The sequence below is a fragment of the Triticum dicoccoides genome, chromosome 5A (assembly GCF_002162155.2).
Source record: "Triticum dicoccoides isolate Atlit2015 ecotype Zavitan chromosome 5A, WEW_v2.0, whole genome shotgun sequence".
In the NCBI taxonomy this organism is placed as follows: Eukaryota; Viridiplantae; Streptophyta; class Magnoliopsida; order Poales; family Poaceae; genus Triticum; species Triticum dicoccoides.
This window is the reverse complement of record NC_041388.1, coordinates 643,165,834-643,179,631: the sequence shown is the minus strand read 5'-3', so window position 1 is coordinate 643,179,631 and position 13,798 is coordinate 643,165,834. Positions and strand designations below refer to the sequence as shown.

Genomic DNA, 13,798 nt, shown 5'->3' with positions numbered 1-13,798 from the left:
AAATTTTGGCGAAGCCCCTAGTATTCGGAAGGCCGAATTCGGGGCGCTATACATGCCTTAAGCCGGACAAAGCCGGCTCCTCGCTCTAAGCGGCATAAGTCTTTAGGGACTCGAGACCTCTCGAACAGCGACCAGCTCTCGCATTATCATGACAGTCAGTTTTAGCTTTCTCTACTGAGGTGCTTAGCCCAGATGAACCGGGGCACAATCGCAGTAGTTCTCCCAGTGCTACCTTAGCCGATATAGCGGAACATAAGGTACCAAAACATGGGAGCCGGGCAAACCCAACTATTGACCCAAGACATGATTCGGAGCTGATGCATATAATGCTATAAGTTCGGGGTGCCGCACTGTCGAAAGTGTTCGGACTTCTCACGCCGTATTATGGGGTACGCTTAAGCCCCTGGCGTATGGGCTGTACCAGAGTGTACGGGAGCCGAATGTCATGAATGAACATATATAAAAAAAGAATAGAGAATGCGGTAATAGTCTAGTGCTATGCATTGTTTATTCAAAAAGGTGCATCGAAGCAGAATGATACAAGTAGTGCGATAAGCAAAAAGTAGGACTATTTGACATGTCCCCTCCAAGGGCAAGCTGGGGAATGGTATTTAAAGCAGGTATTTTACTCGTTATCAGAGACCACCTGGGAGTTCCAAGGTGCGACGTAGCTTTCTGCCTCCTTGGTTGTTGCATCGTGTGTCTGGCAATCGAACTACTGGACGGGGTTTCCAGAGAGTAAAGTTCTGAAAGAGAGAAAAATAACAAAGCGAGAAGCCCCTAGTGCGGTTGAGCCGCGTCTTGGGGCGTGCCGTAGTCGTGCCCCCCCCCTATGCCCATGGTATTTTCAATGCATAATTATGTACACGTGGCACGGATTTCGCCGTTTGGCTGGGACTGGGGTGGGGGCCGCATTGCTATGCAAGCTCGGAACGTGCCAGGCGGTCTTGTTGCCGATTACTCCGGGCGTGCTTGAAGGTGTCCGAGTGTTTAATTGCCGAACTGGTGGATTGCCTTAAGAGGCTGCTTTCTGCTTCTGCTGCGAGGGCTGCAGTGTGCTCCTCCGTGTGGAGAGAGCGCTCTGTGTTTCCATTGACTGTGATGACCCCCCGAGGTCCTGGCATCTTGAGCTTGAGGTATGCATAATGCGGTACCGCATTGAATCTCGCAAATGCGGTTCGCCCGAGCAGTGCATGATAGCCACTGCAGAACAGGACTATATCAAAGATTAACTCCTCGCTTTGGAAGTTATCCGGGGATCCGAAGACCACTTCCAGTGTGACTGAGCCTGTGCAATGGGCCTCTACACCTGGTATGACGCCTTTGAAGGTCGTTTTTGTGGGTTTGATCCTTGAGGAATCTATACCCATTTTGCACACTGTGTCCTGATAAAGCAGGTTCAGGCTGCTGTCGCTGTCCATAAGGACTCGAGTGAGGTGAAATCCGTCGATGATTGGGTCTAGGACCAGTGCAGCGAATCCACCATGACGGATACTAGTGGGGTGGTCCCTGTGATCGAAGGTGATTGGACAGGAGGACCATGGGTTGAACTTTGGGGCGACTGGCTCCAACGCATATACGTCCCTTAGCGTACGCTTCTGGTCCCTCTTGGGGATGTGGGTTGCATATATCATGTTCACCGTCTGCACTTGTGGGGGGAACCTCTTCTGTCCTCCGGTGTTCGGCGGCCGGGGCTCTTCCTCGTCATCGCTATGTAGCCCCTTGTCTTTGTTTTCAGCATTTAACTTGCCGGCCTGCTTGAACACCCAACATTCCCTGTTGGTGTGGTTGGCTGGCTTGTCGGGGGTGCCGTGTATTTGGCACGAGTGATCGAGTATACGGTCCAAACTGGACGGGCCCGGAGTGCTTCTTTTGAATGGCTTTTTCTGCTGACCGGGTTTAGAGCCTCTGAATCCGGCATTGACTGCCATGTCCTCGGTATTGTCATTGTTGATGCAGTGCTTGTGTTTGTTGCAACGTGACCTGCCATTGCTCTGCTTGGTATCCGAAGTACCATGGTTCTTTGATATGTTATTGCTTCGAGCCAGCCAGCTGTCCTCTCCGCGCAGAAGCGGGTCATGAGTGTCGTGAGGGCTGCCATAGATTTCGGCTTTTCCTGGCCAAGGTATCGGGCGAGCCACTCGTCGTGGATGTTGTGCTTAAAAGCTGCTAGGGCTCTGCATCCGGACAATCGACGATTTGATTTTTCTTTGTTAGGAACCGTGTCCAGAATTGCCTGGCCGATTCCTCTGGCTGCTGAATTATGTGGCTCAAGTCATCGGCATCTGGTGGCCGCACATAAGTGCCCTGGAAGTTGTCTAGGAATGCGGCTTCCAGATCTTCCCAACAGCTAATGGATTCTGCTGGCGGGCTGTTGAGGCAATGTCGAGCTGGTCCTTTGAGTTTGAGTGGGAGGTATTTGATGGCGTGTAGATCGTCACCGCGGGCCATGTGGATGTGCAGGAGGAAGTCCTCGATCCATACCGCAGGATCTGTTGTGTTGTTGTATGATTCGATATTTATGGGTTTGAAACCCTCTAGGATTTGGTGATCCATTACTTCGTCTGTGAAGCATAGGGGGTGTGCGGCGCCTCTGTACTAGGCTATATCGCGACGCAGCTCAAATGAGTCTTGTCCGCTGTGTTCGGCCCGGCCGGATTTGCTTTTACTGTATCCGGCGTGACGGTTGTCGTCTCGCGTAGTGGCACGCCCTCGTGATCCGTAGATCGATCTTGCGTGTTTTGCTTTGTCCTCCAATACGTCTCGCAGGTCTAGCATGTTTCCCCATGCCTTGACATTTTTATTTGAGTGGCGTCGGGGTGCGGGCTGAGCTTTTGGCTGAAATGCCTCTCTGTCGCGGCCACGAGGTGGCCGATCAGTCGCATCATACGCTGGAGATGTAGGTTTTAATGCTTCCTCCTCCAGTCGGGGTAGCAACCTGCGCTTTGGATAACTCTTGGAGGGGCGTTCGAGTTCATATTCCTCGGCTGCAAGGACTTCAGTCCATCTGTCAGCTAGTAAATCTTGATCAGCTTGAAGCTGCTGTTGCTTTTTCTTAAGGCTATTTGTTGTGGCTATAAGCCGGCACTTGAAGCACTCTTGCTCGATGGGATCCTCAAGCACGACAAATTCGTCATCGTAAAGGCTTGCCTCGTCTTCGGAGGGAGGCATGTAATTATCATCCTCCGCCTCTCCATCTGCCGCTCTCTCGGGAGGGCTGGCTTCTCCATCCTCCTGCTCTAAATCTTGCTGGAGGGGATTGTTGTCATCTTCGGCACTGTCCGGAGTGCTATTATCTCCTGTGCCGGTATCACCACTTTTGCTTTGGCGAGACTTAGAGCGGCGCCGCTGACATCGGCGCTTGGGTTGCTTCTTGGAGGGGTCATCCTCCGCTGTCCCGTCGCCATTGCCTCCTTGGGGTGTGTCCACCATGTATATATCATATGATGAGGTGGCTGTCCAGTGCCCTGTGGGCAGTGGTTCCTGTTCGTCTCCCGCATCGTCGTCCATACCGCCGATGTCTTCGGAGTCGAAGTCGAGCGTGTCGGTCAAATCATCGACAGTGGCTACTAAGTGGGTGGTGGGTGGGCGGCGAATTTCTTTGTCATCCGCATCCCAATCCTGCCGGACATAGTTCGGCCAGGACTCTCCTGACAAGGAGAGAGACCTTAATGAGTTCAGTATGTCGCCAAAGGGCGAGTGCTGAAAGATATCCGCGGAGGTGAACTCCATGATCGGCGCCCAGTCGGATTCGATAGGCACGGGCGCGGGCGGTTCGGAGTCCGTGGCCGGGGAAAAATCCGGCAGTTCGGCATCACGGCTCCCGTGAAGGGTAAGGTCGACGCTCGGCTCAATCGCCGCTGAGAATACGTCCTCCGTGGCGGGGTCTATCCACCCGTCCATGGATGGCGCAATTGCCTCCGAATTGAGGGTCGGAGCGGTTGCCGGTGCGGTTTCCTAAACACCGTCCGATGGTAGAGCTAAATCATGCTCATCGTGACCATGCGGCGCACTCGGCAGGGGCTCGAATCCGTCGAAGATCAAGTCTCCGCGGATATCGGCCGTGTAGTTTAAACTTCCAAACCTGACCTAGTGGCCAGGGGCGTAACTCTCGATCTGCTCCAGATGGCCAAGCGAGTTGGCCCGTAGTGCGAAGCCGCAGAATACAAAGATATGGCCGGGGAGAAAAGTCTCACCCTGGACTGCATCGCTATCGATGATCGAAGGAGCCATCAACCCTAACGGTGACGACACATAGGAACTCTCAATGAAAGCACCAATGTCGGTGTCAAAACTGGCGGATCTCGGGTAGCAGGTCTCGAACTGTGCGTCTAAGGTGGATGGTAACATGAGGCAGGGGACATGATGTTTACCCATGTTCGGGCCCTCTTGATGGAGGTAATACCCTACGTCCTGCTTGATTGTTCTTGATAATATGAGTAGTACAAGAGTTGATCTACCACGAGATCAGAGAGGCTAAACCCTAGAAGCTAGCCTATGGTATGATTGTTGTTGTTGGTCCTACGGACTAAACCCTCTGGTTTTATATAGACACCTGAGGGGGCTAGGGTTACACAGAGTCGGTTACAAGGAAGGAGATCTACATATCCGTATTGCCAAGCTTGCCTTCCACGCCAAGGAGAGTCCCATCCGGACACGGGACGAAGTCTTCAATCTTGTATCTTCATAGTCCAACAGTCCGGCCAAAGGATATAATCCGGCTGTCCGGATACCCCCTAATCCAGGACTCCCTCAATGACAAATAGTTTCAATGTTTCGCTCACCAACAAATGGGAGCTTATTTTTCCTAAGTAATTTTTCAACCAAAGAAAAAGAGCCATGGCCTAAACGATCGTGCCATCGTGTGGACGAAAGCTTGATAGCACCACAAGCTTGTTTATTGAATCTTCTAAACTCCGGAATCAACGGGTAGAGCCCTCGAACACATCTACCTCGATAGAGAACTTTCCTCGTTGCCTGATCCTTGATCAAAAAGAAATAAGGATGAAACTCGAGAAAAACATGATTGTCAATGGCAATTCTATGAACGGGGAGAAGATTTTTATGGGCACTAGGAACATGCAAGATTCTTTTGAGATGAATTTTACGACTAGGGGTATTAAAAATTGAATGGCCAATGTGACGTATGCCCATACCTTCACCACTGGTCGTGTGAATTTGATCCTTGCCACGATACTTCTCCTTCATGGTGACTTTCTCGAGCTCGTTGGTGATGTGGTTGGTGGCGCCGCTGTCAACGTACCAGTTTGTGTCAACTCCATAGGAGCCATCGGCCGCAGTGGCAACTTTCTCTTCATCTTGCGAGGAGTTACCATAATCTTCTTTGTAGGGGTACCAACAATACTTTGCCGTATGTCCTGGCTTGCCACAAAGTTGGCAGTGGGGAAAATCCGGGCGGGATCTGTTGGAGCCACCACCACGACACCCTTTGGAGTTTCCCAAGCGGCCGCCGCCGCGCGAGTTGTTGGAGTAGCCACCACCGTCGGAGCCGAACCTCCCCTTGCCACGGGGAGATGGACGTGAGCGAGAGCCACCACCGCGGCCTCTGAACACAGAGTTGGCCTACGATTTGAAGCCACCACCGGAGCCTTGGTACTGCGCCATGCGTTGATCAAAGTTACTGAGCATGGCAAAAAGTTCATCAAGAGTTACCGGGGTGACACGAGCATCCAGTGCGGAGACAAGGGGCTGATAGTCTTAGTCCAGCCTGTGGATGATGTAGGACATGAGCTTGTCATCTTGGATGGGTTTGCCCGCTGCGGCGAGTTCATCTGCGAGACCTCTCATGGTGGCGAAGAAGGAGGCCACCGATTGATTTCTCTTCGCAGCTGAGTGACTGTGACGAGAACATGCTCGCTAGTGCCACCCAGAGCTCGCGCGCCGTGGTGATCGTGGTCACCGTGACGAGCACCTCCTTGGAGAGGTTTTGGAGCAGGTATCCGAGGACCTGCTGGTCCTTCTTCACCCAAAGTGGATGAAGGGGATTCGGCTCGATGGTCTCCTTGCCAGCGGCGTCCTTGCTGGTGAGGTCCTTGAAGGAAATATGCCCTAGAGGCAATAATAAAGTTATTATTTATTTCCTTATATCATGATAAATGTTTATTATTCATGCTAGAATTGTATTAACCGGAAGCATAAACATGTGTGAATACATAGACAAACAGATTGTCACTAGTATGCCTCTACTTGACTAGCTCGTTGATCAAAGGTGGTTATGTTTCCTAACCATAGACATGAGTTGTCATTTGATTAACGGGGTCACATCATTAGGAGAATGATGTGATTGACATGACCCATTCCGTTAGCTTAGCACCCGATTGTTTAGTATCTTGCTATTGATTTCTTCATAACTTATACATGTTCCTATGACTATGAGATTATGCAACTCCCGTTTACCGGAGGAACACTTTGTGTGCTACCAAACGTCATAACGTAACTGGGTGATTATAAAGGTGCTCTACAGGTGTCTCCGAAGGTACTTGTTGGGTTGGCATATTTCGAGATTAGGATTTGTCACTTCGAATATCGGAGAGTTATCTCTGGGCCCTCTCGTAATGCACATCACTTAAGCCTTGCAATCATTGCTACTAATGAGTTAGTTGCGGGATGATGTATTACATAACGAGTAAAGAGACTTACCGGTAACAAGATTGAACTAGGTATTGAGATACCGACGATCGAATCTCGGGCAAGTAACATACCGATGACAAAGGGAACAACGTATGTTGTTATGCGGTCTGACGGATAAAGATCTTCGTAGAATATGTGGGAGCCAATATGAACATCCAGGTTCCGCTATTGGTTATTGACCGGAGACATGTCTCGGTCATGTCTACATAGTTCTTGAACCCGCAGGGTCCGCACGCTTAAAGTTTCGATGGCGGTTATATTATGAGTTTATATGTTTTGATGTACCAAAGGTTGTTCGGAGTCCCGGATGTGATCCCAGACATGACGAGGAGTCTCAAAATGGTCGAGACATGAAGATTGATATATTGGAAGCCTATGTTTGGATATCGGAAGTGTTCCGGGTGAAATTGGGATTTTACCGAAGTACCGGGAGGTTACCGGAACCCCCGAGGACTTAATGGGCCTTAGTGGGCCTAGGTGGAAGAGAGGAGAGGTTGCTAGGGCTGGGCCGCGTGCCCCTCCCCCCCAGTCCAAATAGGACAAGGAGAGGGGGCGGCGCCCCCCTTCCTTCTTCTCCCACTCTCCCCCAAGTCCTGGTCCAACTAGGAAAGGGGGAGGGGGGAGTCCTACTCCTGGTGGGAGTAGGACTCCTCCTGGCGCGCCTCCTCCCTGGCCGGCCGCACCCCCTTGCTCCTTTATATACGGGGGCAGGGGGCACCCCATAGACACAACAATTGATCGTTTGATCTCTTAGCCGTGTGCGGTGCCCCCCTCCACCATAGTCCACCTCGATATTACTGTAGCGGTGCTTAGGCGAAGCCCTGCGTTGGTAGAACATCAACATCGTCACCACGCCGTCGTGCTAACGAAACTCTCCCTTAACACTCGGCTGAACCGGAGTTCGAGGGACGTCATGAGGCTGAACGTGTGCTGAACTCGGAGGTGCCGTACGTTCGGTACTTGATCGGCTGGATCATGAAGACGTACGACTATATCAACCGCGTTGTGCTAACGCTTTCGCTTTTGGTCTACGAGTGTACGTGGACAACACTCTCCCCTCTCGTTGCTATGCATCACCATGATCTTGCGTGTGCGTAGGAAATTTTTTGAAATTACTATGTTCCCCAACAGTCCTTGGCCGGCTCAGTCACCGTGCCGTCGACGTAGTGGAAGACGCCGGCGCCCCGCAACTGCGGCGTGATCTGGGTCCGCCACAGAACGTAGTTGGTGCGGGAGAGCTTCTCCGGGACTCCACCGCTGAGCGGCAACTGGAAGGAGGCGGAGGAGGAAGACATGGCTACGCACTTGATGGAGATGGATTAGCTAGGGTTTTTGGTGGAAGAAGAAGGCTCTGTATACCATGTGCGACTTGCGGTAAACGTCTTAGCCTTCATGGCCGACGTTTTGCGTGTTAAATAGAAGGGTTGTGAGCCCAAGTACGCGTACAGGTTGTTGAGATAGATACATCTTGCAAAGGAATAAAACTAGGGATAAGAGGAGATAAAGATATAAAAGACTTTAGCTAACTAACTACTCCTCCAGCGGTGTTGATCTCCCTTCCTGTATACGCCTTGTACATGTCTATACACACGCAACCAGATCATCATGTTTGACACCCTTGTCATATAGTATGAATCACATAGTTTCATGGTAGTGAACTTGCAATTCCACACTTCCTTAAATCAATGATTTTGTAAAAATTTATAGTTGCCTATTCAATACCCCTCTTGATATCTTTGAGACTTCGATCCTTTCAGTTGGTCGGACATGCGTTAAGCGGGTTTTTTGCGCATAGGTTGTTTACTGCATAAACATTAACGAGATTTTGTAAATGACTCCAGACTTCTGTCACGAAGGGATTGCAATTATGTTACAAATGTTTTCTTCGTTATTGTATGTGTTGTGCTTGTATTTCTTACATTGATTTTTTATGTTGCCTGTGTTCATGCTATTTTGACCCTTTTTAATGTCCTAAATTTTTTGTGGGCATGTTTTAAATGTTGCAATTCTATGAATAAATTTTTATGGGTTCATGGGGGGAAATATTCTAACTATTTCATATTTGGGTGTTTAGTGTTACAACGTAGGGATCCAAAACTTACCATTTAAGTACAATCGATGGCTGGAGAGATAGCCAACGGAGAAAATATCACCCTAGCGACTCCCGATGTTGTTTTCAAGTGAGATTATTATTATTTTTTCTAAAGGAAAATAATTTTGTTCGGCGGGGTGACAAAAGCGCTGGCGTCAGCCACCTCACATGCAAAACATGTGTCGATGTGGTCCCGCGTGCTTTCCCTTATCCCTTTATCTCTAGAAGGGCCTCGAGCACTCGCTTTACTTCTTCCCTTGATTTAGATTCAACACATCCTCACCTATCCCCCTTCTCTCTAGGCACTACGTTGCGCCCACCTCCAAATCCTGCGTTGCTGCCTCACCTCCGCAGCCTTGTTTCCGCTTGCCGCCTGGCCGACCGTACTCGCCGACGACCCGAAGCAACCATTACGCGGTGAGCTCCCGTTCCTCTTCCTCTCCTTGGTGTCTATGCCACATATTTGTCCCCGTGTGTTGTTTCTAATCTGAGCTCGTCGCAGATGCAACCTAGATCTCAACGCCATCCGTTTCGCCAGTTGGTGTGCCATCCTGTAAATTGACGGATTTCCCTCATCCTGTCGTCTTCGTGATGCCAAAGGAAGTCGTGGTTAGGAGCATATACATGATCTGATGTCTGATGAGTTCATTTCTGTTGGTCAGTCGCACTAAAGATGGATACGATGATATTCTTGACTTTCCCTGTCTTATCTCACAAGTTAGCACCTATCTCAGCTTCTGACGGCGTCTGATAGGTCGTTGGGATTATAGATCCTGAAGGTACTTTCTTTTCCCTTTTTATCAAATCACATTGTTTTTCAAGGTGCATTATAGCAACATGTGTATTATGTTGTCACCATTGCCAACTAGTTGTGAAATGGATGGCGATGTAATCATTGAAAAAACTTATAGTGATTTCATTTTATCTTGCACACTACTACTAGATAGCAGTTTCCCTGTGTCAACCAAACGATGAATCCCTGTGACCCACTCATCATAGGCCATAAGCCCATACCAAATCTGTTCTTTCATAGTGAATCCCTGTGACCCACTCAGTGTAGGCCATAAGCCCATACCAAATATGTTCTTTCATATACACAACCGTGTCATTGTCATAAGGCATGAACATGATAAAAAATGTTTCAAGGCCCACTTATTTACTAATTTAAGCATTGAACCGGACCAACAGAAAAATGTGCATTCATTGTTTTTTGGAGGGTGAAACTTCGCTTGAGTTTTAATTTTTGGGTTCAGATGGCGTTTACACACGTACTTTATTGTTCCCCAGTTTTATATCATCTATTATTTTCTTTTCTTTTGGTGCAAATAAGTTCAGATCATAGATTGGGGATGTCCACATGTGTACTACCTAATGAGCTGGTGGTGGACATCCTGTCTCGACTGCCGCTGAAGTCCCTGTGCCGCTTCAAATGTGTCTGCAAGTCTTGGCTTGCCTTCTCATCTCATCCATACTACCGACAAAAGTTCCCAAGAACTCCCACTGGTCTCTTGTACCAGAAATTTGAGCGTGGCAGACTTGCCTCCTCTCTTGGTAGTGGCATCCATCTCGCCAGACTGCCCTCAAGTGACAAGGAAATTGACACAACACTTAGCTTTGTGCCATGTTATAAGTACCCAATACTGCTTCGGGGTTGCTGCAATGGCCTACTTCTTTGTTATCAGAAAAATAGAATTGAAGAAATTTCCAACGCTATTGTGTGCAATCCAGCAACTCAAGAGTGGATGGCACTTCCAGATACTGAACCTGGACCATCGGTCTTTTCAGCTAATCTCAAGTTGTGTTTTGATCCATTATGGTCTCAACACTTTTGTGTCTTCAAATTTCAGTCGAGCGCGGTCCTGGACCCTCATATAATTGGAACCTCCACTGAAGTTAAGGTATTTTTCTCTGAGGATTCCACGTGGTCTAGTTGTCTTTGGTGGTCTAGTTGTCTTTGGGAATATGGAGATGGATTTGAAGGTGATCCGCTCTTTGTAAATGGGGTGTTGTACATGAAGCACCTATTGGCTCATAAAATTCTGGCGCTTGACGCACCTGATAGAAGTACGAAGTGGCTCGATCATAGGATCATTCAGCTGCCAGGATATCCGAATAGGTCCAAAATGACTTTCTGTTCTAATGGATGTATTGGCCAGTCTTCGGGTGTCTTATGCTACGCGAAACAAGAATTTGATGGCTGCGCAATACGGATTTGGAGTTTGGAAGTCCCTGATGGGTGGGCGGTGAGGCATCGTGTAAGTATGGTTGATATATTTGGCAGAGACATTTTTCTCCGCACTGACCGTGAAGGATACTGGGTTTTCGAATATAAAATCATGGCCGTTGACCTAGAGAGGGAGCTGGTTATCCTTGAGGACAAAATTGTTGATAAGATCATCTCAGCTAGCATCAGTACTGGTAAACGCTCACAGTCCCAAAAGATTCCAAGAAGCTTCACCCGAAAATATCGCAGCCTATTCTATGTGCCATACTATGGCAAAGTTCCAGCTTTAGCAGTTAAGGGTCAGAGGATGAATCATTCTATGTTTTACAATTTATGGCATCAGTTCTTTACTTTCCTTTTTAAGTTGGATTAAGCTACTGTTATGTGATGTACTATACTGGATTGTTGTCTTTTCGTGCCACTCGTGTGAACATTGTAGAACTCGCCTTTTCAGCCTGTCAACTCTTGTCGAAGTTATGCTCGCTTAATTTGGAAAACTGTAGATTAAGTAGAACCACTGAAAAAATAGCGCGCTACAGCGTAGCTAATAGCATGCTATAGCGTGTTGAGAATTGTCTTGCTAAATAAATTAGTGTACAACGACTACTCGCTAATAGCATATTTTAAGGCCAACGCTATTTTGCTGTAGCGCACTATTTTTTCCTTGAGTAGAACATGATGGATACTCTGGGCATGCACCTGTGTGTGGAACTACTTGGTCAGTTCATCCTCCTGATGCATGCAGATATTCAGAAATGATGGTGTGAAACTGTGACTGCTTCAATGCTGCCCACTGCACTACATAACACTTGCGGATTTATGAGGGGGCATTTCAGTGGGAAGAAGTAGTAACACTGGCGGTTTCAGTTCTGCTTGTCGCTCAGAAGTTCTTTTTTTAGATAAAAGGCTTATAGAATGATAAAGTATACAAACTGCTTAGAAGAAGAGATCCGCCTGCAGCAGCATTGACAGCATGGGTGATGCCCATGGGTGTTCAAGTTCATCCTCCTGATCCTGAACTTGTCATGCTCGAGACGGTATATAATTGAACGGAACGCCGAAAAGTTCTAAGACAAATGACAGTATCGATTCTCAAGATAGGAAAAACAGAGACTGATTCATGGCCTTGCACACCACAGTGATGCCATGGACAAATAAACACTGTAAACCAGTCTTAATCACATTCGAAATCCAAAGCCTATTTTTCTACATCATTCTAAACTTCCAAGGTCTTTTCTTTTATTGAAATTTCAAAGTGTGTTAAATAATGTTGAAAAATGGACTTCTTCTGTGGGAAAAAAAGCACGCTCATTTTTCTTCTGTTCCAGGCACGCTCCAATAACAAGGCCCAACCCAGTACGAGCCTCTCGATAGATGATATAAGCCCATAACCCCTATGAGCCTCAGTCCAAAACCGCTGCCGTCTCCGGCGCGGCCGCTGCTTTCCGCCGTCTTGTCGACCCAAGACCGGAAGCAACCAGCAAGGCAGCAAGCACCAAGCGGAGAGTCCTCGGGCGGCCTCGGCGCTTCTTTTTCCCCTCGGGTGCTGTTTCTAATGTGATCTTCTTGATTTGGCATTGACGCGTCAGCAGTTGGCTCAATCGCTGAATGCCGCTAACAAGTCATTAGGATCCTGCGCCCAGAAGATATCGGAACCTGACTGTGGTAAGTATGCAATTTTTGTGATTTTTTTGGCACGCATGCTAGTGATTGCCCTATTTTCTTTTCTTTTCTACAAAATTGTTTAGGAATGAAAAAGAATCTTCAGACCACGGGGACTGATTTTTTTTGCCCCCTCTCCCCGGGTCGCCCTCCTCTGGCGGCATGGGGGAACCCCAGCCGCCACCGTTTACAGCCCCTGCCGCCGGCCTCCCCCGCATCGCCGCCGCCGGAGGGTTGGCCGGCGAAGCCGCGCTGGACCCCAGGAAGGCGGCGGCAGGGCGGATCTCGATCCCGCTCGCCTCCAACGCCCCCACCCCGCACCCCGCGCCCCGATCTCGCAGTGGCGGCGCCTGTGCAGGCGGCCCCCTCGTTCCCGGCGTCCCTCCCTCCACCCGTGCTCGGTGACGGCTCCTGCGGAGGCAGCGATGCGTCCGTGGTTGTGGCTGGCTCGAGGCCCCTCGCGGCGGGTCCTTGCTGGCGCTGCTCCGGTCCCCGCGGCTGCAAGCCCGCGTCTCTCCGGTGTCCTTCGCTGCCGATGTCCTCCATCGGGCAGCTCCGGCCCTGGTGACCAGGTAGCCGCGCCCCTTCTGGCTTCCCTGGCTCACTGATGTCCCGACGGTTACGGCCACGGCAGCCCGAATCTGTGTCTCTCCAGTCCTTGCTTGTCGGCGTTGCTGGACGCCGTTGCGCCAAGACCCCTGTGTGGTTCGCCTCGTCGCCCGCACTACCATGTATGCCTCAAAGCCCCCTCTTTTGCTAGATCCAAGCCCATGGTTCGGAGGCGGTGCCACCTCCGGCGGCGGGTGCAGCTCGGCCAACCCCCTGACTTGGCGGTTCCGACCAGCTTTGCCCCCCCCCACCTGCGATCCCTGATTCAGCGGCTATGGGATTGCTCAGCTTCAAGCCAGGGAGAGATCCCCGTTTGGTTCGCCAGTGCTGGCAGTGACGGCGCCCGCGGGTGTCGTTTTCCTTCTTGGAGGCGCTGCCAAGGCCTTTAGCTGCGCCCCTCTTCGAGCTCAGGGGAAACCCTAGGCCTGGGTCACCCGGACCAAATAGTGACGGAGTCTTGGCGTCGTCTTCCTTCTTGAAGGCACTATCTTGCTCGCTCGTGGTGTCCTCGATTTTTGGCTCGCACGGTGTTGGAGTTCTCATTGGTTTGGCATCGTCGT

General features: G+C 49.8%; 1 protein-coding gene across 2 annotated transcripts; it reads left to right on the top strand.

Moving 5' to 3' along the window:
* Positions 1 to 8,983: 8,983 nt before the first annotated feature.
* On the top strand, positions 8,984 to 11,429 carry LOC119303690 (putative F-box protein At3g16210). Of its 2 annotated transcripts, XM_037580828.1 has the most exons (3): positions 8,984 to 9,160; positions 9,246 to 9,522; positions 10,079 to 11,429. In XM_037580828.1, exon 3 carries the CDS (start codon positions 10,093 to 10,095, stop codon positions 11,338 to 11,340), a length of 1,248 nt encoding a protein of 415 aa, XP_037436725.1. In that variant the 5' UTR covers positions 8,984 to 9,160; positions 9,246 to 9,522; positions 10,079 to 10,092; the 3' UTR covers positions 11,341 to 11,429. The 2 variants fall into 2 exon arrangements, with proteins under 2 accessions (XP_037436725.1, XP_037436724.1); XM_037580827.1 differs by having other exon boundaries at positions 9,246 to 11,429.
* The last annotated feature ends 2,369 nt before the right edge of the window (positions 11,430 to 13,798 follow it).

What these genes read in the sequence shown, in the direction of transcription:
- LOC119303690 (XM_037580827.1), top strand. Translation starts at nt 9,997, where the DNA reads ATGGCGTTTACACACGTACTTTATTGTTCCCCAGTTTTATATCATCTA.